This window comes from Engystomops pustulosus, chromosome 8 (genome assembly GCF_040894005.1).
Source record: "Engystomops pustulosus chromosome 8, aEngPut4.maternal, whole genome shotgun sequence".
Classification (NCBI taxonomy): Eukaryota; Metazoa; Chordata; class Amphibia; order Anura; family Leptodactylidae; genus Engystomops; species Engystomops pustulosus.
Window position 1 is genome coordinate 83,678,387 of NC_092418.1, and position 26,577 is coordinate 83,704,963.

The window sequence follows — 26,577 nt, forward strand, 5'->3', positions numbered from 1 at the left end:
GACACAACTGGTCTTGCATTTATTCCTGACTTCTGCTCCAGGAGAGAAGAACAAGAGACACTTTCACTACAGCTTTGCCAGACGGTGGCCAAATGGATCTATTATAATTCCAATTTCATCCTTTTTGTGCAATGACTTTCTAGCTCTACATTCAAGGATTTATATATTTTTTTCTTTAAGATTGTTTGAACACTTTATATTTTTTATTACTCTACTTTAACCTTACAATTTCATTTTTTTTTCTTCTGGGTTGGACCAGAAAGTTGACACTGACTTTACTAAAACTCTAAAAATGTTCCCCTCTGGGAATTTCTATTTTCTGTTAATGGTCCTGGGGCTGTTAAGCACCTTGCCCCGGGCACAAGGTGCATCATGTGAGCCTGTCAGGATCCCCATGTGCAAGTCCATGCCTTGGAACATGACTAAGATGCCCAACCATTTACATCACAGCACCCAAGCCAATGCTATACTGGCCATTGAACAGTTTGAGGCATTATTGTCAACGAAATGCAGCCAGGACCTTCTATTCTTTCTATGTGCCATGTATGCCCCTATATGCACCATTGATTTCCAACATGAGCCTATTAAGCCATGTAAATCAGTGTGTGAGAGAGCAAGAGCTGGTTGTGAACCCATTCTCATCAAGTATAGGCATACTTGGCCTGAGAGCCTGGCATGTGAAGAGCTACCTGTCTACGACAGAGGAGTCTGCATATCTCCGGAAGCTATTATCACAGTGGAACAAGGAACTGGTAAGTGATATATCCAAAATGACTTCTAAAAATATGTATACAGATTGTAGTTGATTTTCTATTTACAATGTAGTTTAATGTACAACTGTATATTAAGAGATGGACACATTTTAAAAATCCTAGATAATGCTTTAGCCTCATCTCAATTTCTAAAAATGGAAACTTTCAAGAGGTGGTTTCAGTAATATTTAGAAAGATCTACTGTAATTAATTGGTAATTTGATATTGAAAAGTTCATGGTTCTTATTGATTGAAATCCATTTGTCAGAAAACCTACAGGAAAAGCTAAACAATTAGATTTTGCCATTGAGTAAGTGGTCAAAAATTTGCCAGGTGGGCCAAGTTACCAGCTATAACTTTTTGCTGTAGTAGGAATTATTGTCCATGAGGATTTATTGTAGTCATGTATGAAGTTATTATTAATCGCTTTATTTGTCATCAAATATTTACTTACAGTAGTGATGTCACTATTTTCTACTGGCTAATATGAAGAGTTCTATATTCTTATTTCAGCATGAGAATAAAGAACTCAACATGCGACCTTGGCTTAGCTTAGTAGAGGACATGACCACATGAAATGTGACCGGTGATGCCGATAGCCATACTCACATGTGATTGACTATGTTGCTTGATCTCAAGGTCAAATGTAGGAATTCTGAATTCTAAATGCTTTAATCAGCTGTTGTTTTTTTTGTAAAAAATGTCAAATACATATAATTTATAATGTTTATCTCACCAAATAATAACCATCACATAATAATGAATCTGATAGTGGTCACAGTCATGACGATTTGGCTGTGATCAAGACAAATATTCTGTTCTGAAAACGCCTTTAAATCATAGAGAAAGCCTTATGTAGTCAGGAAATATCTAATAATGACTATTCCCATTTACAATGCCTAAATCCAAAATACTTGAAAGGTTTAGGGCTCCCATATAAATAAAACCAATGTCTGTCATCATGGTAACAAGGGAAAGTCAGAAGGCCCAATAGACAGTAAAAAGCTTGTCACAAAACAAGCCAAAAATACTCTGCCAAGAGAAACCAATACAGATATACTCAATATAATACAAATATCCCTATAAAACCCTCTAGTGATTACGACGCAATAAAAACAACACATTCAGTAGTGGGAGAACATGTCAGGCCATTTTCAATGCCCTCTAACCAATATAGTACATACTAACCTCCATATCAAATACAATGGGGGAGGTTTATCAGGACATCTATGCCAGTTTTTTGGCAAAGAAGCCCTGAAATAATTGCAATTCCTTGAAAACCACCAGGCATTGCAATTGTTTTACTATTTTCGTTACCTCCACGTCTGCACATTTACTATAGCCTCAACATTTTTGACTAATAGCGCAAACCTAAAGTTTTGTAAGCAGCGGCACTGGAGGGCGGGGTTTCATGAAACGCGGAGGCATGGAGTGTCGGCGTATGATACATCGCTCCCAATATATCTATTTAAACCAATGTATATACCCAATGCATGTGTGGTGTCCCTATTGAGCCCAGCATAGAAGATTTGACATAATGTAAGTACACTAAGTACAGTATGCAAAACATAGATATCACAGTATAATGACAGCAAATCAGCAACATTCATATACATGAGAAAAGCCATACAGCGCGGTACCCATTTAATGGCAATTTAGGGGGGCATTTATTATTGACTTTCCAACAGTCTTTTTTCTGTGTTTCTTTTTTTTTTGCCTTGATGAACCTGTTTTGCTTTATTTATGAAGTGTCAGTTCCACAATATTGGTCTTCTTCTGATGCTCACACCTTTTTTTGGACACAACTTTGAAATCCTGACATTTTTTCTGCGCTTCTAGTTTCCCAACACTTTTTGGCGCACACTTAAATCTTCAAAAAGCTGGTCTACGGAGATCTATTTCACCTTCATGAATGTGGAGACAGTTCAAAACCTTTTTCAGTAACCCTTTGCGCCACAATCTGTAAATTATAGCACAATGCATGCACCAAAAAAATACAGACCCTGTGCCAAAGTGAACAAGGTGCTGACCTGAGTCTTAAAGGCCTTTGATGTCCTCCTATGCCAGGCAAATACTAAAAAATTACTTTCTAAACTTTGTCAATGAGTTTTCCCAAGTTCTTCATTTAAAGTGAAAAGTTTTCAATGTTCGGCACCGATGTGTCTGCCCAGTTTATACAGAGGTGCATCAGTCTGTATTCCCACGTCTATTACAACACCCAATGGGGTACATTTACCTACCCGTCCCGTCACGATCCCCGAGGTGCGTTGTCCGATGAGGATTCGGAGCTGCCGCGATTCACTAACATTGTGCGTCCAATTTCCTGCATGTGTCGCCTCGCCGCTCAGGTCCGCCGGAGTTCACCATCTTCACCACCGATCGCGTGCGCCAAAAAACCCAGTTAAATGCGACGCAAAACGTAAAAGGTTGGGAAACCCGATGAAAATGCGTTCCGCGGACCCTTAGTAAATGTGCCCCAATCATATGATTTCATATCACACTATATGAGATATGTGTCTGAAAAGCCACAGATCCATTAAATATAACAGCCAACTGGGATAGTAGGATTCCTTCCAGAATTTGGCCAATACTGTGTAGTGATTATGTGTCCTTGGTGCCATTGCCAGGTTTCTTTTAAAGGATTTTGTAGTAGTCAGGGTGGACATTAAGTAAAAGGCAAAGATAAAAGCTCCTAAAGATTATTGAAACTCTTCTATTGAGGTCTAATGGGAAGTTTCTTTACACATTGTCAGTGGTCTGGCAAACAGTAGTTGCATAATTACTTCTGATGGATAATTTAGCCTAATTCGCAGTGTCAGCCAAGAGCCTTTGTGCGTGCAGCTCAAGGGATTCTCTGAATAGAATGGAAGGACTGAAGAAAGGTCATTTTACTTGGCTGGATGTTCAAAGAAGGATTTGCAATGTTACAAATTTGCTTCTAGATAGGAGATAAAACATTGGAATCAGAGGATTTCTGTACTTGATTTAATTTGCACTGTATGTTTATGTTATGTTTATGGCTCGGGGCTAATAGTTCACTATTTAGCTACTTACGTTTTGTAGGACTAGTTAATTTTAGTTGTAATTAGGTAATTGTTTTGTTTATTGGTGCTATCTATCTATCTAACTATCCTTGAAAAAAAAGCTTTAGATTCTAGTTTGACAAGTAGTGGTAAAAAACAGCCAAAACTATTAGGCTTCTACCATGGCTTCCATGTCAGATTTCTTTGTGGCCCAGCCTAGCTTTCAGTCTTTTTATTGCAAAGGCTGAAAATTACGGCTGAATCTATAAGACTCATATGTCCCTTGCCCTAGGCCAGTTTCAGAGGAATGCGGTAGAGGTCCATGATTTATGCACCACTCACACCTATGACGTTGTGACTTCAGGTCAGTACATCCTTGGTTAAGCTGCGGCTCTTCTCAAGGCTGAATTTTGTTCTAGTATTTCTAGGTCGATATAGGGACCAGCCATGAAAGAAGCAAATCTTTCTATTATACCTTTTTCTGTGTAGGCTTTACTTCTGATTTATAAATGAGAATGTGAAATACTAACTAAAGCTGCCAGGGAATGCCAAACCAGTAGTAAAGAGGAAAAGAGTCTGGAGGAAACCTTTCAGAATTCTCACAATGCGATTGTCAGTACCTGTCCAGAAACGATGCAACCACATCCAGGCTTGGTGCTAGCTGTCAGACTAGGTAAGTGGTGGGGAACTCACCCTGCGACGTCCCTGCGGGCTAAGGCCCTGCCTACAGCAGATAAACCGCCCTGACAAGGGCAAACCCACTCTCAGTAACCTAACTGACGGTCCATGAGTGACCCTACCTGGTGACAGATCAGACTTATTTCGTCTGGCAGCTGCTGGTTGGTGGAGCGGACAGGTAACTGGAATACAGGTATAGACCAGTGTTCACACAAGGGCACAGAAATCTAACACAGGGCTGAGACAGGGAAAGCAGGATAACACCGGGAAAGACACAACACTGAAGGACAAACAGCAGATACGGACAGACAAACAGTCTAACAAACCGGGTCAAAACCAAGATGGCAGCAAAGGTACAGAATCAGTAAGCAAAAGAATGGTTGGTAGTCAAAGCAGAAGTCAATACACAGTATAGCAAACAAAGATAGCAAGAGCACAAGATACACAAATTAGACAGAATAACATGCACCCAATCAAGGGGCTGGGCAGAATATGAGGCAGTAATGGACACTACCTCCAGCACTGTCCATCACTCAAACTGCAGCTGCAAACAAAATGAGTTTAAGGACACACCCAGCTTTCTCAAAGATCAGAAAGGGAGCTGTCAATCACAGGCAGCTCTGGGTGTGGTTTTCCAGCACAGACGCCTAAAACCTGAACCCATCAAAACAATTTGCAAGTTCTGACAGCGATACTAATTGTTGACCAAATTCTACTTAAAATCAATAGTTATTGTATGCCTATAGGTATATACATAACCAATAATAACTCACTATCCTGGAAATATGTCATCATAAGTAATAGTTTGATATACAGTACATATAGTGAAAAAAACACATTGGGGAGGATTTATCATCTTACTCCAGTTTTTCGAGCTCTTTATTTATCAGGTTTATTATAGGGGCTTAAACAGCTTTATATATGGTTTCATTTTGGCACATGAGGGGTGAATGTCTAGAGTGGATTTAAGAATTTTTGAAAAGTTGCACCTCCTATATCTGTCTGTCACATCCATATTCTAATGATAAATCTAGTGCAAGTGAAATGTGGAGTAGATTGACCAAAAGTCACTAATCCACAGATGTGACAGTGTTGAGACACTCAGAAAAGTGACGTAACTGCAATGATACATGTGTCACTTCTAGTGGAAGCTTGTCTCTTTTGAGAGATTAATGATTGGTTAATAAACTTCAGAATACTAAATTATATCAAGGCAAATCTAAATTGGCTGATACTTATTAAATAAGATGTCAGTACAAGAAGACTGAAAAGTAGGCAACAAAAGCTGACCATCAAATTGTATGTGTTGGAAGGACCGATCTGACAGTCCAGTCAGTTTAGTGAAGGGTTAAGAAAACTCACAGCATTGACACCTTCTTGACATAGTTAAGTACATACACAAGTTTGGTCAACAATGTCAGTACTTATATCCCTTTGGTAAATAACACCTTCTCTGAATAGTCTTAGTTATGTTTGTGTTGACTACGTTGTCAATCACAGAATGAGCTGAATCCCTGTCATAAAACATGGACATTTCATAAGATTTGCTTCCTGCATGTTAAGCCACTTTCACAATAATTACCTTATTACATGTCTCAATCTAAACACAACCCAGATGGCTAATTCTTCCAATAACAAGGAGTCTTATAATAACAATTTAACAGGGTCCCTTTAAAAAACATGCAAATGGGTTCTTAGCAAGTTAAGAGTCTCCAGCTCATGGATTTTGAACAGATCTTCTGTAGTTTAAGGAACCTTCATGGACTAGATATCTTTTGATTTTGATTCAACTGGCAAACCATCTAATGAGTTTTGGGACATCCTTTCTCTATCAGGTAAAATATGTCAAGGAAGGTTAGGATTGGGTAACTAGATTTCACATGCCTGATCTTTTGGTTCTTGACGCAACTGGCAACTATCCAATGTGTTTTGAGGCCTCCTAAACATTGGACAGCTTGATTTCAACTCCCAGACCCTTCGGTTTTTAGGAAGATTTCCTAGTGACTTAAAGGGCACCTACCACCACGATTCTACCTATAAAGGTAGATCGGGTGGTAGGTGGATGTAAGGGACGTGAGGAGAGCCCTTTTTAGAGCTAATCCTCACGTCCCCGCTAACTTTTAATAAACTTTATTCCCCTAATATGTAAATTTACTTATGCGGCTACTGGGGCGTGGAGTAGCCGGGCACGAGGCTACACAGCGCGGCTACTCCACGACCCAGTAGCCACATTACTCCTCCTACCCTGTGTGTTCGGCGCGCAGCTCCTCGTAGCTGCGCGCCCTAGCCCGACATGCTGGCGTTCTGCGCATACGCAGAATGCAGGTCCACAGCTGAGCAGCAACAGCTCGAGGCCGGAGCTACTGAGCATGCGCAGAACTCCGGCTTGTCGGATGCTGCGTGCTGCACACACAGGGTAGGAGGAGTAACGTGGCTACTGGGGCGTGGAGTAGCCGCGCTGTGTAGCCTCGTGCCCGGCTACTCCACGCCCCAGTAGCCGCATAAGTAAATTTACATATTAGGGGAATAAATTTTATTAAAAGTTAGCGGGGACGTGAGGATTAGTTCTAAAAAGAGCTATCCTCACGTCCCTTACATCCACCTACCACCCGATCTACCTTTATAGGTAGAATCGTGGTGGTAGGTTCCCTTTAAATTCAGCATAGTCCCATGGGACCCAGCCGGCATGCTCATGGAGGAGCTGGATCTGGTTAGTTCAGATCAGAAAAGTTAACTTGTTTGCTTATGTTGATGTAATTCTCCATATTATTGATAGTCTTCTGTTGGCTTTGGCAACTAATGTTCAAGAAATATGGCTGAATACCAATATGCATAAAAAGTGATAAATTATGGAAGAATACAAATGGATAGGAGAGACATTGTGGCTTCATTGTGTAAGCTCCTGTTTTCCAACTATAAGATAAAAGCTTTAGATAGCAAAGGCCAGGTTCACATCTGCATTCCTAATTTCTGTTATTCTGTTGTATAGGAACAGAAAAAAGAAAATAATTGAATACCAAATGAATAGAATGATCAACCGGAGCCTTATATATCATGTTGACTATAATAGGATCTTTACAGATTCTGTTCGAAAATCATTTTGGCAAACAAGAAAATTATGACATAGCCTACAACTCATTTGTGAACATAGCCTAAGCCAGTCAGAAATCTGAGTCAATAATACTTCTACATGCAGAAAGACATTTGAATATGCTAGCTATGAATGCAATATTACATACCAGAAAATATAAGACAAATTAGGTCAATGTGGTCAATGTGGCTTTTGGTACTACCCCCCCCCCCCTTCCAACTATTTAATGTGTATCGGTGTGTCCCTTGTTCACTATCATTCACTGGAAATGTATTTTACTCTTTGTATTCTTTAATGTTGCGTCACTTATTTCTGCACACTAATGTCACTTTCCCTGTGGTGTTGGTCTGGTCGGTGAGGGTTAATGGACATCTACCACGAGGATCAAGGATAGTAAATGAAGTACACTGACATGCTGGTGTGTGCCCCCTCTTGCAGGATCTGCTCTTCTTTTAGCTTCTAGTGCCCTGTTCTTTTTTTTTTTTTTTTACAAAAAAGGCTTTAAAAAATATGGAAAGAAGCCTGAGGGGCTCCGAGCTCCAAAGGTGTTAATGGAGCCTGAAGCCCCTCATGTTCATTTGCATAAATTTTAAAAACAAGGGCATAAGGAGATAAAAGAAGAACAGATCCTACCAGAGAAGGCTCACACGCTTGGTTTACAATCCTTCATCCTGGTGGTAGTTGTCCTTTAAGTGTCAGCTTAAACTTCTTTGCTAAACTTCCTTGCCGGAGGTTATTTTCTTATTGTTCATTTACTACTACTATGTTGTCTGGATGTCCTATTGGTTTGATAGTTGCCTGACTCAGAGTGTTTCACGATTCTTTGGAATTTTGTACCTTCTTTGTTGTAGTTTTGGAGTAATTTTTCTTTACCTGTCCACTCCAACTATTAGTAGCTGTCAGATGACAGCAAGTTCACCTCTTTACTTGCAGGATCACTCAGGATCAGTTAGCTGGTTTCAGATAGTAGTTTTATCTCTAGTCTGCAGGCACATTGGAGGTCCAGTCCGCCACCAATTGCCTTGCATACGTCTACAAAAAAAATCAAACTTTGATATAATCCTTGGAGTGAAACCTTTTAGCTATCAAAAAACTTGGGGAGTTGGGGAAAGTTTCCCTCTTTTGATATCATGCTTCAGCTATGATATAGATAATTTATATATTAGTATTTTTCAACCATCAATACTTTTAAGATTCTTTTAATATTATCTAACATAATAACTTTTATATGTTTTTGTATTTAAAGAGTCGATGCCGGACTACTCAATTGACTCAAACAATGGAAATTGTGGTGGAGCTGCGAGTGGTAAGTTTTAATAACCTAATATTTGTTCTCATTATATACGTTTTATAATATTCCTTTTGAGGGTCAAGTAATGCAATTTAGTTGTCAATATCTTGGATTACAAGCTTCTTACATTTGTCTTGTGTTGTTTTGGGTACTAGGATGTATGGGGCTGTCCTGACTTTCCCCAATCTCTCAAAGTACTGTCCGTAGTAGATCATTTCCATAATCCCCCTGTGAGAATTTTGTTTCAGGTTTTCTATGAGCTGTTTCAGCAAAATTTACTCTGAAATCAACATTGGGTAACTGAGACTGTCAAAGGTCCCTTTCACAAAACTTTTTTTTTCCGGTTGTATGCCACCCATACCATACTGTGTTCTGATTCCAGCTGATATACTGGAATATAAATGCATTCTTCACAGTCCTGATGTTACTAACAACACACACATAGGCAGAGTTACACAGATCTTCAAGGCTGATACCAAAGACAGTCTGCAGCTTTCTATGGTTAACATTTCTGCATACTGGCACAAAACATGGGCACTGTTTCTGGAAAAAAGCAACCATGTTTGGAAACCTTTTGGACAATTCCTTTAATGGGGGATCATGGGATGATATGACATGAAACTGTGAACATAAAAATCACTGTTGTAGTGTGGCCATGCAATATCTGGCAACAGTGGCGTAACAAGAAGATGATGGGCCCCAGTGCAAAGTCTGTGCCAGGCCCCGACTATAATGTATAGTTTATAGTAATAGTCTTCTCATATGGGAAAGTGACACCATAAGGGCCCCCTAAACCTCTTGGGCCCGGGTGCGACCGCAACTACGGCACCTCCTAAAGTTACGCCCCTGTCTGGCATCTCTAAGTGCCCTGAGGTGGTAGGGGGTAGAGCTGTAACAGGATAAAACCTATATTTATAATTTGTAAGAATAATCTTTTTAAAGAAAATGAAACTACATCACAAATTACCAGTTTTTATTTACTGTACCAAGGTATCTGTCATAATTTATTTAAAAAAATACAGCATAAAACCTCTTTAGGTATAATCCAAAGGGAGAAACATAATAACCTATAAACTAAATTGAGGGAGATTTATCAGGAGTTTCTGAGAGCAGAAATGTTAATATGATAATAGTAATCTATAAGAGTCTAAAGGGTCACTAAGTTAATTCACTTCACATCCCTAAGGCAATAGTGTACAATACATGCTATATAATCCTGCTATGCTAATCTCATTGTTTTAGATGACCATAATTGGATCACTGACTGAGCTCCTATTACTTGTGAACTGCGCTAGTCTCTAATTAACCTGAAATACTGAAGATTTGTAGAAACCTGATGATAAATCTTGTAATGTGTAAGCCTTGGGCTCGTTACTAGGGTTCACAAATAAGTTTGGAAAAGTTTTAATTACCTTATCTTGAACCAGAAGGTGACTGAGGAGTACTGAATGTTTTTGATTGTAAGAGTAAGGCCTCATTCATAGCACACAGCTACACCAAATGCTACAAATGCTATAGTTTTAATGGATCTATTCACATGTTCCCTTTTTTAATGGACCCTGTGTCTGTTCTACGGAAGTAGAGTATATTTTAGCTGACCCATGTGTAGTATAGAAGTAAATTCTTTGACGTTCATTACCTAGTTCTGTTTATTACAGATGGTGGTGTCTCAAATTTACAGTAGTAGTAGTAGTCCTGTTCAGTTCCAAATATTCAGGGTGGCAGTAGTAGTACTGTGCTGTGCTCATATATACAGGATGAGAATAGTAGTACTGTGCTGTTGTCCATATATACTTGGGCGGCACGGTGGCTGAGTGTGTAGCACTTCTGCCTTGCAGCACTGGGGTCCTGGGTTCATATCCCACCCAGGTCAACATCTGCAAAGAGTTTGTATGTTCTCTCCGTGTTTGCGTGGGTTTCCTCCGGGTACTCCGGTTTCCTCCCACACTTCAAAACATACTGTTAGGTTGTTTAGATTGTGAGCCCCATGGGGACAGGGACCAATTTGATATGCTTGTGCAGCGCTGCGTAATCTGTGTGCGCTATATAAATAAAGAATTATTATTATTATTTATTATTACAGGATGAGAATAGTAGTACTGTGCTGAGCCCATATATACAGGATGAAAATAGTAGTACTGTGCTGTGCCCATATATACAGGATGAGAATAGTAGTACTGTGCTGAGCCCATATATACAGGATGAGAATAGTAGTACTGTGCTGTGCCCATATATACAGGATGAGAATAGTAGTACTGTGCTGTGCTCATATATACAGGATGAGACTAGTAGTACTGTGCTGTGCCCATATATACAGGATGAAAATAGTAGTACTGTGCTGTGCTCATATATACAGGATGAGAATAGTAGTACTGTGCTGTGTCCATATATACAGGATGAGAATAGTAGTACTGTTCTGAGCCCATATATACAGGATGAAAATAGTAGTACTGTGCTGTGCCCATATATACAGGATGAGAATAGTAGTACTGTGCTGAGCCCATATATACAGGATGAGAATAGTAGTACTGTGCTGTGCCCATATATACAGGATGAAAATAGTAGTACTATGCTGTGCCCAAATATACAGGATGAGAATAGTAGTACTGTGCTGTGCCCATATATACAGGATGAGAATAGTAGTACTGTGCTGAGCCCATATATACAGGATGAAAATAGTAGTACTGTGCTGTGCCCATATATACAGGATGAGAATAGTAGTACTGTGCTGTGCTCATATATACAGGATGAGAATAGTAGTACTGTGCTGTGCCCATATATACAGGATTAAAATAGTAGTACTGTGATGTGCCCATATATACAGGATGAGAATAGTAGTACTGTGCTGTGCTCATATATATAGGATGAGACTAGTAGTACTGTGATGTGCCCATATATAGAAGATGAGAATAGTAGTACTGTGCTGTGCCCATATATACAGGATGAGAATAGTAGTACTGTGCTGAACTCATATATACAGGATAAAAATAGTAGTACTGTGCTGTGCTCATATATACAGGATGAGAATAGTAGTACTGTGCTGTGCCCATATATACAGGATGAGAATAGTAGTACTGTGCTGTGCTCATATACAATACATATAGGATGAGCAAAGTAAAACTGTACTTTGCCCATATACTTTATCAAAAAATGTGTATCATAGTATGGTGCTGAACCCATATATACAGGATGAGAATAGTAGTACTTTTCTGTGCCTTTATATACAGAATGAGAATAGTAGTACTGTGCTGTGCCCATATATACAAGATAAGAGTAGTACTTGATGTCCCTATATATACAGAATAAGAATAGTAATACTGTGCTGTTCCCATATAAACAACATGACAATAGTAGTACTGTGCTGTGCCCATATATACAGAATAGGACTAGTGGTGCTGTGCTGTGTGTATATATATATATATATATATATATATATATATGCAGAATGAGAGTAGTAGTACTGTGCGGTGCCCATATAAACAGGATGAGATGGTAGTGATTTGTTGTGCCCAAATATATATGGTAGGATGAGAATAGTAGTGCTTTGATGCAGCCATGTATGCAGATTAATAGTAGTACACCTATGCAGTATAAGATCAATAATAGTATACAGTTCCTAGAAATATAGAATCATTGTAATAGTAATGTGCTGTACTCATAATGAATAAGACTAGTATGTTGTTGTTGGAGTGTAGGCTTGAAACTTTAGGATCTTTACAGGGCAGTGTCAAACTTGGTAAGTGGGCACCGGTGTAGCTTTGGGGCTTAGGCTGCCACCCAAACCACCCATATTATAATCCACTACTGCTAGGATACAATCTTAAAATCTGTCATTACTTTATCTCACACATATTATCCTGCACTGGTCTCCAGGTTTTAGAAGCATACTTGCCCTTGTAGATTTATGCTAGCCCAGTAATGTGTACACATGTGATTCCATAAGAGGCATTGCCACATCATACGAGTTTTCTTCAACTGCCTGGCAAACAATGGATGCCGGTAACCAAGCAGTAACCATTGACTTTGCTGATGCCTTATACCAGACGTCAGCAGTGTCTAGAGCGGGAAAGTGAATAGATCGCATCTGTGATACCACTGACACAAGTCTGATTTTTGTCTCCTGGAGGCAAACAATTTTGGTTTCTATTTAACACAAGGGGTAGTTTCCGCAGAATTAAACATGAAAATTCTACAAAACCTCATTAAGATGGAAGAAATGGAAACCTTTACAAAGAATATATTGGGGGGAGATTAATCAGAGATAAAACCCTTCTAGTAGCCCATGGAAACCAATCAGAGCTCAGCTTTAATTTTTAGAAACAGCTGTGGGAAAATGGAAACTGAGCTCTGATTGGTTGTCATGGGCAACTAATAGTTCTTCTCTATAAAACTTCTGATAAATCTCCCCCATTCAGTTTAAGGTCTCTGCCTGCTGTAACTAAATAAGAACCCTACTTTCCAGGAAATGTAATGGCCACTTTGGTACTTAGCTGCTTGTAAAGGAACTTCACTGTCAAAATCAGATGTGAATTTTATCTCCTGGAAGTAAACAATGAAGTTTGACAATAGCGAATGATAGAGCTCTTGACAAACCAAAAGGAGTTGTTATAGAAAGTATATTGGAAATCTCTACAACTTTACATTATAGATTAAATATTACCTGTCAGCATAGACCAACCTAATAAACCCCTACCAGTTTCTTAACACCTTTCTCTTCTCGCATATTTCATGACCCAGTGTTGTGCTGTCATCCAGAAAATCAATTTTGAAGTGAGATCTAAATTGGTTGTAAAAAGTCAGGGAGGTGGAGAGTTTAGCAGTGAAGTCAAGCTCTCCCCACCTCAGAAGGTCCCCTTTGCTGTGACTGATATCATGTACTAGACTTCTGGAGAGATGGTTAGTGATGTGACTGAATGCAAGACCAATCACAGCAGAGGGGGCGTTCTAAGGGGGGAGAGAGCTTGACTTCAGTGCTAAACTCTCTGCCTCCCCTGACTATACAACCAATTTACATCTCACTTCAAGGTTGATTTTCTGGATGATGCCACCACATTTGGCCATGGAAGAGACATGATCTGGAAGGTGTTAATCTGCATGACAACATACGTACTGCAAGTGGTTTATTAGGTTAATTTCGGGACAAGTTCCCTTTAAGAATTCTCGTATTAAAACTTCAACAGGATGTAACATGAGGTAAATTTCAGTGTGAACTTACACATAGCAAGACACACCAGACACACCACCCCCTTAGTGCCCCCACACAATATAATGCACCCTTAATTACCCAAACAGTATAATGCCAGCTTTGTAGCACAGGAACATGGAGATCCGTTTTAAGGCAGACACCTCCTTTACTGTGTTGCCTCATCATAATTAAACCATAATATTTTCATATTTGGTTAAAAAAAAGTTAAGTAAAAATTTGAGCTTTAGCCAATGTCATGGATTTGCTATAAGACAGCACTCTGACATAGTGTTCAGATGATATTTCCCGGACCTGAGACCCACAATTTCCCTGATTTGGGAGAGGAAGTGGTGTGAAATCCAGACCAGCAGAGAACCAAGGTTACATTTTTCATCCACAGTAAACTTTTTTTTGTCTTTATAATGCCGCCTTTGTTCATTCATTTCTACGCACTTGTACTTTAAACATTGTAGCCTTTTTTGGTCATTTGGCATGGAGACTGTAGTGAGCAGTGCCCAGATATGTTTTGACCAAAGGGAATCTGTCTCGTAGTGTGAAAAATGTCTAACTCTAGCGGTACGGCTCGGCATGTATCTGCAGGATTGCGGTAAATGATTCCAGTCTTACAAAACACCAATTTCTTCTTCTCTACTTAGAGGGTTGTAGTCTGTGATTTCCAATTTCTTGTGTTTGAGATGGATGATGTTGTCAAAGTTGAGGTTTATTATCTGGCAGCAATTACCAATTTACTTGGCAGTTGAATATGTCTGAACTGATAGCGTCTATTACTCCTTGGTGGGATGAAATATTATGTGTTATGTAACTGATCAACAACAAAACCAGCCTCTAGTTCTTCCAGACCCTACTATATTCAAGGTCTAGCAAAGCCCCATTTGTAGCTGGGTTTAGAGAGATCTTTTAGAGTACATTTTTTGGGTTGTTTTACTTATTAAAGGGGTTTTTCCACAAAAGAAAGTTCTCACATTTCAATCACCTAGTGGTCTTAACATAATACAGATCATTTTAAACCCTTACTTTACAATTGTACTCAGATTTATTGCTGTTTTAGCTCCTATCACTCCCTAGTCAGCTCAGTGCAAAATCCTAGGGTGTTGGTGGAGACTCTGTAAGCAGACACATTATGATCCATCTAGTTCTGTGGGGTGACAATGTGGTTAGATTATCAGGGTACAGGTGTATATACACTTTCATCTGGCTTCTGACATTGTACTAACAGAGGCATGACAGACAGAGGCATGACAGACAGAGGCTGACAGATCTTTAGACTGTGACACTTTTAGCTCTGCTACATCTGTTCTCACAGACATGTGCCTGCCTCCCCCTTGCCCCAGATCACTTATCTCCTTGTAGTTTGCAGCTTCTCTGTGCTCAGGATGTGTTGGCAGGAAGTGATCAGTGAGTGACTGTGAGCTCAGTGCTGGGGGCGGGGCTACAGGCTCAGAGCAGAAAGACACAGAAACTCAGCAACCAAGGTTGTCACACAGAAGGAATTACTGTCAAATGAGAATGTAGAGAAAGTTGTATGGGCACCTATATTCATGATCTCCTGAAAACAACAAAGTGTATGATGAAACTAAACACTATGGGGGCCACATTGCCTCCCCCCTTCCTTCCTCTGCCCCTTCCCCTCCGTTGTGGTGGATAATTCAAGAGGCTTAGGCCTATTGATATATTTGACAGGCGGCAGCGCTGCCAGGCAAAACTACTTCAGGTCCAACCTGGTGTAGTTTTGCTTATATAGGTTTGTAAAACATACACAGGCTTGGTTGGTCTATGCTATGCTGATATGAGAGGGAGCAGGGGACATACTGCTTCTATTTGACAATGCCTGGACGGGGGCCCTTGATATATTCTTTTCACATGAGCAGTGGCAAAAGGCTATCATTTTAACCCATTTAGATTCTATCTCAGTGATACAGAACCCCCCACCAAACTACATAGAATCTTCCCTGGGGTCTCCACAATGTGTTAGTGGAGTGGAGACGGGAAGGCAACATGCTCCACATATGATACAAAATCTTTGGACAGAGATTTTCAATGACATATGCCCACCAGCCATTTAGCCATCACCGAATTTGCATTACAGGCAGTCCCCGGGTTACATACAAGATAGGGTCTGTAGGTTTGTTCTTAAGTTGAGTTTGTATGTAAGTAGGAGTTGTATATTTTATCATTGTAATCCCAGCCAGAACTCTTTTGGTCTCTGTGACAATTGGATTTTAAAAATGTTGGGTTGTCATAAGAAACAATATTAACACAAAAGCTTTATTACAGACACCTGTGATATCTGTTACAGCTGTTTATTGTAGCCTAGGACTAAAGTACAATAAATAACCAATATCCAGGGGTCCGTTTGTAACTAGGGGTCGTATTTAAGTCGAGTGTTCTTAAGTAGGGGACCGCCTGTACTATCAATGTTCCCAGGAACTATCTCTAAATCTAAAAAGAGTCTATTCCGAAACTTCCTTATGGCAAAGAGAAACCAAGGTTGTGGAGGTCTCCTTTCCCTTCTTCTAAAAGTGCAATGGGTAGAGGCCCTCAACCAAATACTGCACATGGAGGAGCTTGTAGCCAGTGTGTTACAGTACATTCAATATTGTAATGCACTTGCTGTTACCTATATAAGTGCATAACCCATTTGAATACCTTAAAGGGGTTGTCAGAGTTTTGAAAAAAAACTATATGTGGCCGGGAGCGGGCTGCCTAAAACAATAAAGATGTACTTACCTTCCGGTGCCTCCGGTATCCAGCGCAGCTGTCGCTCTGGTCCGGGAGCCATGTAAACAAACATGGCTGCCGGAGCAGCGCTGTATTCAGCTTCCGGCCGGACCCGACAACCTTCCGGCCCCCATACACAATGCTGTGTATAGGGACGGATAGGCGTACCCGGCCACTGCCGGCCGGAAGCTGAATGCAGCGCTGGATACCTGAGGGCACCGGAAGGTAAGTACAGCTTTATTGTTTTAAGCAGCCTGCTCCCGGCCACATATAGTTTTTTTTCGAAACTCGGACAACCCCTTTAAAGGGGTTGGCCACTTTCAGTAAATAATTGATATTATTTGTGTAATGAAAAGTTATACAATTTTTCAAAATACTTTCTGTATGAATTCCTCATGGTTTTCTAAATCTCTTCTTGCTTTACTTCTATAGAAAGCTTCTCTATTTACTTCCAGTGTATATAATGGGATTTATTTACGGACCACGGACGCACTGTCGTCCGATTTTCCGACCTTTTCGGGATTTGTGGCACTGTGACAGGTATTTAACTGGGGAGGGGGGGCACGGACGATCAAACTGATTTAGACTGAGCGTGGGATTTAACTTTAAAATTGTGTCGCAAGACCAAGCACTTACATGCCTCAGGAAGAAGAAGGTGAACTCATTCGGACCTGAGCGGGGAAGTGACACATGCACGATATCGGGCTGACGATCTTAGTGAATCACGGCAGAGTGCATGATTGTCGGACAATGCACTTCCGCGAACTCCGTGGCACCGGGTAAGTAAATATGCCCCAATCTGTCCATGGTGATGTGATGGATATGCAGGTGCACCAGCCGTTATTATCACTGACAATACTAATGGCTTGTGCATCTGCATGTCCATCACATCACTATGGACAGATTCTATTCACTGGAATAAACAGAGAAACTTCCTATTGTAGCAAAGCAAGCAGAGATCTAGAAAACGGTGAGTAATTCATACAGAAAGTATATTGGAAAATTGTATGACTTTTCATTACACAAACAATATCAATTATTTGCTGAAAGTTGACAATCTCTTTAAGCTTGACATGACATGTCATTTATGATCACGCTTGTTAATGTTCATATTTCAATAAACATCATTGAACCATAAAAAGTACGAGTCTTGGTGGAGCACTGCCCCATGACAGCACCCTCCATGCCCACATTGTGTATATTTCTTGTCCCATATAGATGTAAGGTTCAGTATAATATAATTGAAGACTATAGTGTTTGTATTGTTGGTCACTGGAAGCATTGGTTGAATTTCCAGATTGTTATTCCTTCTCTAAATCTCTGGAACAATACTTAATTTACTTCTAGAGGCCCAATTGTCCACTTGACCTGCTCAGACATATCTTTCAGAAGTCATCACTTCCATGAAGCTAATAGTGGGCCATTTTTGGTCAAACAGATTTTACCCAATGTATTTTTTCATGCTTTTGCCATTGTATTTTGCCACTGCTGCCACACATTTCCATCTAGATGTACAACTTCTAGAATAAAGGCAGTACCGAGTTACCTACAGGATAGGTTCTTTAGCTTTGTTCGTAAGTTGAATTTGTATGTTGTCAACGATGTGCCTGCGAGCCATGTCTCGGGTCGCAGGCGCACCTGTGTGCTTCCGTGTGCTCCTTTGTCTCACTTACCTTGCCGGGTTTCAGTGCCATCTCCGGTGGCCTGTCGCGCGTCCTCGTCTCCTAGGGTGCTTGCGCCACCTATGTAAAATTTAGAGGACCTCTTCCTGTGTCCCCTGCCGGATCTTTGTGCCTTGTGCCCTAGCAAAAGCTTTGTTCCTGATGCCCTGCGCTGTCATTGTGAATTCCCGTTGTGACCCCGATTCTGTTCCTGACTACGCTAACCGGGTACCACTTAGAATCCGGTCCTAGGTGTCGGCTTACGTCATCGCCCGCGGTGGTCCAGTGGGTCCGCTACTCCTGGAGCTTGACATATGAAAGTTGGAACAGGTATATTTTATAATTGTAGCTCCAGACAAAATGTTTTTTTGCCCCAGTGACAAACGGATTCTCCAAATTTTTTGCTGTTATGGGACAATGATTATCAATAAAGCTTCATTACAGACATCTTACAGCTGATCCCTACAGTATGGGACTAAAGTAAAGCATCCAGAGAGCTTCACCAGAGGTCACAGTGGGCATAGAGGTCTGTCTATAAATAGGGGTCGTCTCTAAGTCATGTGTCCTTAAGTCGTGGACTGCCTGTACAGTACAGTGTAATTATAAAAGAAGTATAAGGTGTGTCACGGGTGCCCCTGCAATCTATGTCTCGGTTCGCAGGCATGCCCGTGCCCCTCTCTGCAGCGCTCCCTAGCCCGCACTCACCTCTCCACGCTCCTGATCCCGTCCAGGCTAGGCGCACCGCTGATTGCCGCTGGCCACTTCCGGGTGGTGATTTAAACCGACCGCTCCCATCACTCCCCTTCAGATCTTTGCGCTCTTTAGCCATTGAGAAAGCTCCCACTGCGTTCCTTGTTGTTCCTGTTCCCATTAAGCCTTGAATTCCTGTAGTGACCTTGGACCTGACCTCTGTATCTCTGCCGCCTGCCCTGACTGCCTGCAGAAAGACCATCCCGCTTTGTGGCAGACTCTGTTGAAGACCAGGTGCCACTTAGATTGGGCACTGGGGGGCCTATTGGCAGAAAGTTAACCCACCTATCTCTTGACTGGCTTACAAGATATCCAATATTAGCTGATGGTCTGTTAAAAAATGTATTGTACTCGTGAGTATAAATAAATGCAAATTTGTGAGCCCCTTATGAATATAATATTTGTCATATTTTTATAGTACCAATATATTGTCAAATTATTGTCAACATTATTAAAATTAGTATTTAATTTTTTCATCAGCATAGAATTAGTTTTTGACTTCAGAATTGGGCAACCAGATGGTGTTTTACAAAGCCCATTTTTCCTGATATTTTTTTAAGTAACTTTTTTTTTCATTCAGTGCTGGCACTAGACACGGATTAACAGATAACTGTGCTGCTGCCCTGGAATGTTTGATAGAGCAAAAACACCACAATTCATGCTCTTGAAAGCAAGCACAAATGTTGGCAGAATGTCTGGCAGATACAGTGCTATAGACACAGTAACCATTGAAGGAATTTCAATGAGTGGCTTTTTCTATAGGGATAAGAGGTCAGTGAGAGTGCAGCAAAAAGCACAATAAAATTGCTAGCGTCAGATAGTACTGTAAATAACACATATCCGGCCGCCAAAGAGAAGAAGATTTGCTTGTTTTGGATTCTTGTTGTGGTTCCTCATATATTCTTCTTAAGTTCAGATCTTTCAGCTGCATCCATAACAAATAATTATGTAAAATCATGAAACAGGTCATGCATAGACAACATTAGTATAGCACTATCCAAAAATACTTTCTGTGCTGGATCATCCGTAATCAAATATAACGCGGAGTTTTCACATTTAGGGTTTCATATGCAGTTTTGAAGCCAAAGCCAGTAGTGGATAGAGAATAAGAGGAGTTGCAGCACCTATTATATTATACTTTGTTTCCCTTTATGATAGTTAAAGTTCCAGAGAATTCCATTCCAGAACTCTGAATGTGTAGAGACATTTTTTATAATTGTCTAGGTATTGGTCAGGAACATCTAGGAATCAGAACACAACTGACCGGGCAAAGTTATTCTAGTGAACGCCAAAGTATACGGTGCATGAAATTTAGAGATTTTTTTAGGACAATGCTTATTTTAGTTTTTGGACTGCCTCTCAAAGTAACAGGAGCACATGAATTGAATGTCTGGAGCGTCAAGAAATAGTTTTTTTTAGATTGCGCAGCAACAAACAAGCACAAGCAACTCCTGATATCTACTGGAGTGGTGTAGCCAGGGCCGGCGCCAGCACTGGGCATACCTGCTGGGGGGCCTACATGAGGCTGTACATAAGGAATCCATGGGTTTAAGGGAGGCTGCATCTAATTAAAATAAAACTCCCATCTCCCGGGCTTCTTTCGCACCTGTACACGTCATCCATAGATGTTCCGCCTGCTGTCTTCAAACAACCCTCGGGAAACTGCTCCTCTATAGCCATGCCCAGGGGATGAGTGCCCGGTCACAGCTCACATGGAATTGTAAGGTGAAATATAACATCGTATCATAGTTTATAAGGTTGAAAAAAGACACATGTCCATCAAGTTCAACCAAGGAAAGGAAGGGATTTAGGGAAAACAATTCTATATAACATAACCATCAATGTTATTTAGGTGTAAAAAGGCATCTAGACCCTTCTTGAAGCTCTCTGCTGTCCCTGCTGTGACCAGCGCCTGAGGCAGGCTATTCCACAGATTGACAGTTCTCATAGTAAAAAAGCCCTGTCGCCTCCACTGGTGATTAAACCTTGATTTCTCCAGACGGAGACAGTGTCCCCTCGTCTTTTGATTTGATTTTATCTGAAACAATTTACCACCATATTTTTTGTATGGACCATTCATATAGTTATATAAATTAATCATGTCCCCTCGTAGTCGTCTCTTTTCCAGACTAAATAAATCTAGTTGTTTTATCTTTCCTCATAACTAAGACCCTCTATACCCCTTATCATTTTTTTTTTTTTGTAAAAGCTATTTTTAATACAACAACTGTTTGGCACTGTATGTACTATGCTCTCTGGAACTGGGGGGAGCCAAAAATGGCCTCCATTTTTTTAAAAAAGCAATATTGCACATATCCTATATAATAAATAAGTAGGTTTGCTATTACATTGCTTTAGGTTTACTAAAGGTTTGGAACATGTCATAGTTGCATTGAAATGAGAAGAATACCATAGCCATACTCTGGCTATTAATATTTACTGATGGTTAGTTGCTGTTGGTTTCTGTACATATTGTGATAGCAATTATACAGTAACTATTGTAGCCTATAGTTCTCTTTGCCTCATTACGGCTTATTTAATGGTTTACTCGGATTACATATAGATGACAATATAATCCCATAATCCATTTGTGATCTTTATGTGTTTATATAATAAATACTGCAATATTGTTGAAAACAATATTTCTTTCTCTTTTTTTCAGAGCATTGTAAATGTAAGCCAATGAAAGCCTCACAAAAGACATATCTCAAGAATAACTACAACTATGGTGAGTGAAAACAGATTTGTCTTATATCATGATATCAGTTTTCTTTTTATAAGGAGATATCTGCCATGGATCATCCTTACTTGGTAGAGGGGTTCTTGGAATTTAAGCTTCAGTGAACAATTTGGGATAAAACCTGGCAGTAAGTGTTTAGTTTGGCTGTAGCACCACCCCAGGGGAAGCAAAGTATTACATATTGTCCAATTAAATGGAACCTGTCACCAGGAGTGTCATTTTTTGCTTGTGACAAGTTCTAATAGACTCAGATGCAATGATGAGTTCAAAAATGGCTTTATTTGCATTGTGAAGGGTTTCAATACTATATAAAATTTTATTAGACATTACCTGGTTCCCAGCCAGCACCAACTTTGGAGTCGTAGTCAGCGGGGGGGGAGGGGTGGGGGGGGTGGGGGGGGTGTTGCAACTGCAATGGCCTGAGTCCCCAGCTCCTTAATTCTGCTGACGTATGCAGGAAGAAGTGAGAGGTGGACGAAGAGGGATGAGTGAGGAGGAGGGGAGGAGAGGAGACAGGGTTTCGTGATGTTGAATCTGTACACCCTCTGACTCACCGGACAATGTTGGTAGGGAGCTAGGTAATGTCTAATATATTTTAATAAAGTACTGAAACCAATCATAATGCTGACAAAGGCATGTTTAAGCTCACCATTGCATAGGCTATTGGAACCCGTCAGCAGCTAAAAATTACATTCCTGGTCACATGAAGGTCTATGCAGTGCAGGACATTACAGGTCTATGTAACTATTCTCCTCTCTGACGAGGGTGGTGGCCAAAGTTTCTGCCATCATGAACTCAGAATTCCCTTGTAGGGAATATGTAAATGGGTTTCCTTACCCAGACAACTCTCTAAAATAAGGAATTTCAAAGGAATACATAAAGTCAATCACATTTGTTTTGGAAGTGGAATGTTTGGGCATCCGATAGAATACTGACTTCTCTGAAGTTCTGTGATGGAATACTGACTTCTCTGACCACCCCATTTAAAAGGTCATAGTACCGTGTATTTTGTCCATGCGCTACTGCCTCCAGAGAACCCACCACAGGTCTATTATTTGTGGCCCATTCAGGAAGCACGGGGACTGGAGTATATCTCTAAGTAACTTGATGCTGACAACAAAGAACTGAAAAGAAAATTGACAGCAAAGTCTTCAATATTGAAGGAAATCTACCATTTAAAAAAATAAAAAACATTTACAGATACACAATTACGGTCATTCTGATGTTGATCCCATGCTGTCCTTTGTTAATCTTGACCCACCGGATCACCTAGAAAAGAAACTTATAATTAACAGTCTGGAGCATGGGGAAGAGATGTCCACCTCTCCGGGCTGCTAATTTTGCACACCCCCTTTGTGATGTCACCTCCCTCTTCAACATGGGAGAGGGAAGCATCTGTCATGTAGGAGGCATGAATTCACGCTTCTCGCTTGACATCTCCTCGTCAACGCTTGGAGAGGGAGGTACAGGGGCGTGCATAATTAGAAGCCCGGAGCTTCAGATGATCTAGGTGATCCCAGTGTGTCAAGGTTAGCAAAAACAGCGCCGGGATCAACATCAAGAAGAAGGTAGGTGAGTAGCTGTACATATTTTTTTTACTTTTTTTTAATGTTAGATTTCCTTTTCACTTTAATGAAAAGTGTATGAAAACAAATGAATGGTGTGAAATAATATAAAATTTGCTTTATTCAGTAATCCGAGCAAAAGTGAAAGAAGTAAAGGTTAAATGCCATGATGCCACCGCAGTCGTGGAAGTCAAGGAGATTCTGAAGTCTTCCTTGGTGAATATTCCAAAAGATACAGTCACCCTGTACACCAACTCTGGCTGCCTGTGCCCACAGCTGGTGGTCAATGAGGAGTATATAATAATGGGATATGAAGATAAGGAGCGCACCAGGTAAGACAACTTGTATGGAGCTCCAATCTACCCATTAAGAACACATGTATGCTTGATGTATCCCACAGTACTACAGGGAGCTGGGCGGTGGGTTGAAGAGATAAGCATTTGCTATCTAAGTTTTATAAATACCAATTGCCTATAAGGTTTGTAAACACAAGTCAATCTGCCCATTTACTACTATACAACTCATGTATCAAGTCCAAACCTCCTATCCTAATGGGCCTTCAGGCATCATTAGAAGGACAGTAGGAGCCTACTAGATGCAATCTTTATGGCTTTCCCAGGACTTAAAACCATTAATAATTACACCTACTAACTAACTGTATCCTAAGGTAGGGTATGAAATATCTGTTCTAGAATTCCATCTTTTATGTGAATTCTTACCTGTTTACCTGTAAAAAAAAGTCACCAAAATACATGTGAAAATGAGCAGAGAAGAGTCACCTTTTGCCCAAGATGAATCAGTTTTGCAAACAATTGTAAAAAAAAACTGGGTAACTGAATAGATGCGCTACATCCACATTAGATACAGTATTGGGTGGAGGAGCAGGAACCATCTAACAAGTGGTAGAATTCAAAGTAACACAGTTAAATGAAGTCCATAGCCTGTTCTTTGTGAGTACTAAGGGTTAATAGCTTATATGCACAGAGCTGATACTACTTAAGATCAGGTGGGGGAGGGGAGCAGCATAAGGTGCAGTGAGAAAGAGAAAGTTCTGAAGAATCACAGACTGGGGTGGAGGGACTGATAGGAAACAGGAAGATCTTGTACCTCACTATTCTGTGCAGGAGACATCTATATCCATTGCTCTATACACATCCAGCCCTGCTACATACACAGAGAGAGCTCTGTCACATGACCTCCTCCCCTATGAGCAGGGAGAAGATAATAAGAAAAGTTGTTTTACAAAGGAAATAATTATAAATATCTTTTTCTTTAAAACAGACTTCTGCTAGTAGAAGGTTCCCTTGCTGAGAAATGGAGGGATCGTCTTGCAAAAAAGGTTAAGGTAAATATACAAATACATAACATTTCTAGAAACTCGGAGGAAAAACTAAGCTAAAAGTGGCATCTGGTAGGTGGATTTAGGTAGCGTCACTTTACTCAATTCTCAATAAAGAAGTAGAGTAGTAATAGAGCTTATTCACACATATACATTTTTTTCTCAGTATAATATCTGTGATTGAGGACAGTAAACTGACCATCCATTATTCCATTTTTTTTACATCCTCAAAATGGAAGGTTCTCAACAGTTAGATAGCAAAACGCCTGGATCCCCAACATTATCAGTTGTCATCAGTTTTTTGCAGACCCATAGATTTCGAGAGGACAGGATGTTTGTGTGCCTTTAACCTGAACATGTTAATGTAGTTCATACTCACATCAGGAGGCCAAGGTCACCATATATTAATTGTGCAAAGACATCGGTACCTGTATGTCTGCAGAACTGTCCCTTGGAATACACTGCCCAAAATACTATCCCTTAAAGGGAACCTACCACCACGGATCTACCACGGATTGAAGAGGCTACTGGGGCATGGAGTAGCTGCGCCGTGTAGCCTCAACTCTGGCTATTCCAAACTATCCTTACATCCAATAGATCCACCTACCACCCGATCTACCTTTATAGGTAGATCCGTGGTGGTAGGTTCCTTTTAAAGGGGTTTTCCTACAAAACAAATTAGGCCCTATCGACAGGATAGGAAATAACTTTCTGATCGTGGGTGCCTCAGTAATGAGACCCCCACAGATCAGGACAAGGGGTGGTCCGATAGGGTCCGCTGAACCCCTGTCAGACCCCTCGTCACTAACCAAGATGAGTTTAGCAGTCGGCCTTGCATGGCTGCCTGCCCTAATTCATCTCTATGGAGCTGATGTAGATTGCTTTGGTATCTCCATAGAGAAGAATGGGGAAGCCCAGCCATGCCCTACTGACTGCTCAACTCATCTCAAGGAGTGATGAGGCGTCCATTGGGGATACATCGGACCCCCCCCCCCCCTTTTCTACGGCAGGCATACATCGGCGCTGCAGCTCACTCCCGGCTCCTCTCCAAAGGCATATACAGCGCACTGCGCCATATCACGTATGTCCTATCTTTCTATGGGCTACGGAGCGGTGCGGTGCCGCTCCCGTACAGGGCCGTGAGCTCTATGTATGCTCTATATATTTTTAGGTCTTGCTAATGGTACAGTATGGTGGACAATATGGCCATGTAAATGGATGGCCAGATTGCCCATTGAAATTAATACATTCGTCTGAAAGAGGCCATACTAATGCTCACAATAAATGGCACAAAAGCAACAAAATTCTTCCATAACATTAATGTAACAATTATTTTGTTCTCCCTCTTAACATTCATTTATTTTCCACTTTCCAGCGCTGGGATCAGAAACTGCGTCGCCCCCGAAAAATCAAATCTCCAGTGGAACAAAACAGCAACAAAAACAGCAACTCAAGACAAATACATAGCTAGACCTATGGAAAGATGTACATAAAACTCTGTGGACTTTTATACAAAGATTTGCATTTTTGGAGCAGCAAAGAAAAGAAATTGCACTATTGCACGTTATAACCTATTGTTTACTACAAGATATTGTAGGCGATTGTAGTTTTTTTCTCTCTTTTATATTTGCACGGATTACTAAGCAATAGATTTATTCCACTTCTAGAATTGTTAAAGTTTTCTTTATTTGTAAGAAATGAAGCAACTCAGTGGATGAGAAACAAAGAAATAATTCATGTTCAATAAATTTCTGATCTACTAA

At 40.5% G+C, this 26,577-nt stretch overlaps 1 protein-coding gene across 1 annotated transcript; it reads left to right on the forward strand.

Moving 5' to 3' along the window:
* FRZB (frizzled related protein) lies at positions 1-26,577 on the forward strand. The gene is made up of 6 exons (XM_072121572.1): positions 1-752; positions 8,791-8,850; positions 21,833-21,898; positions 23,603-23,807; positions 24,757-24,820; positions 26,190-26,577. The coding sequence occupies exons 1-6, from the start codon at positions 293-295 to the stop codon at positions 26,283-26,285; spliced, it is 951 nt and encodes a 316-aa protein (XP_071977673.1). The 5' UTR covers positions 1-292; the 3' UTR covers positions 26,286-26,577.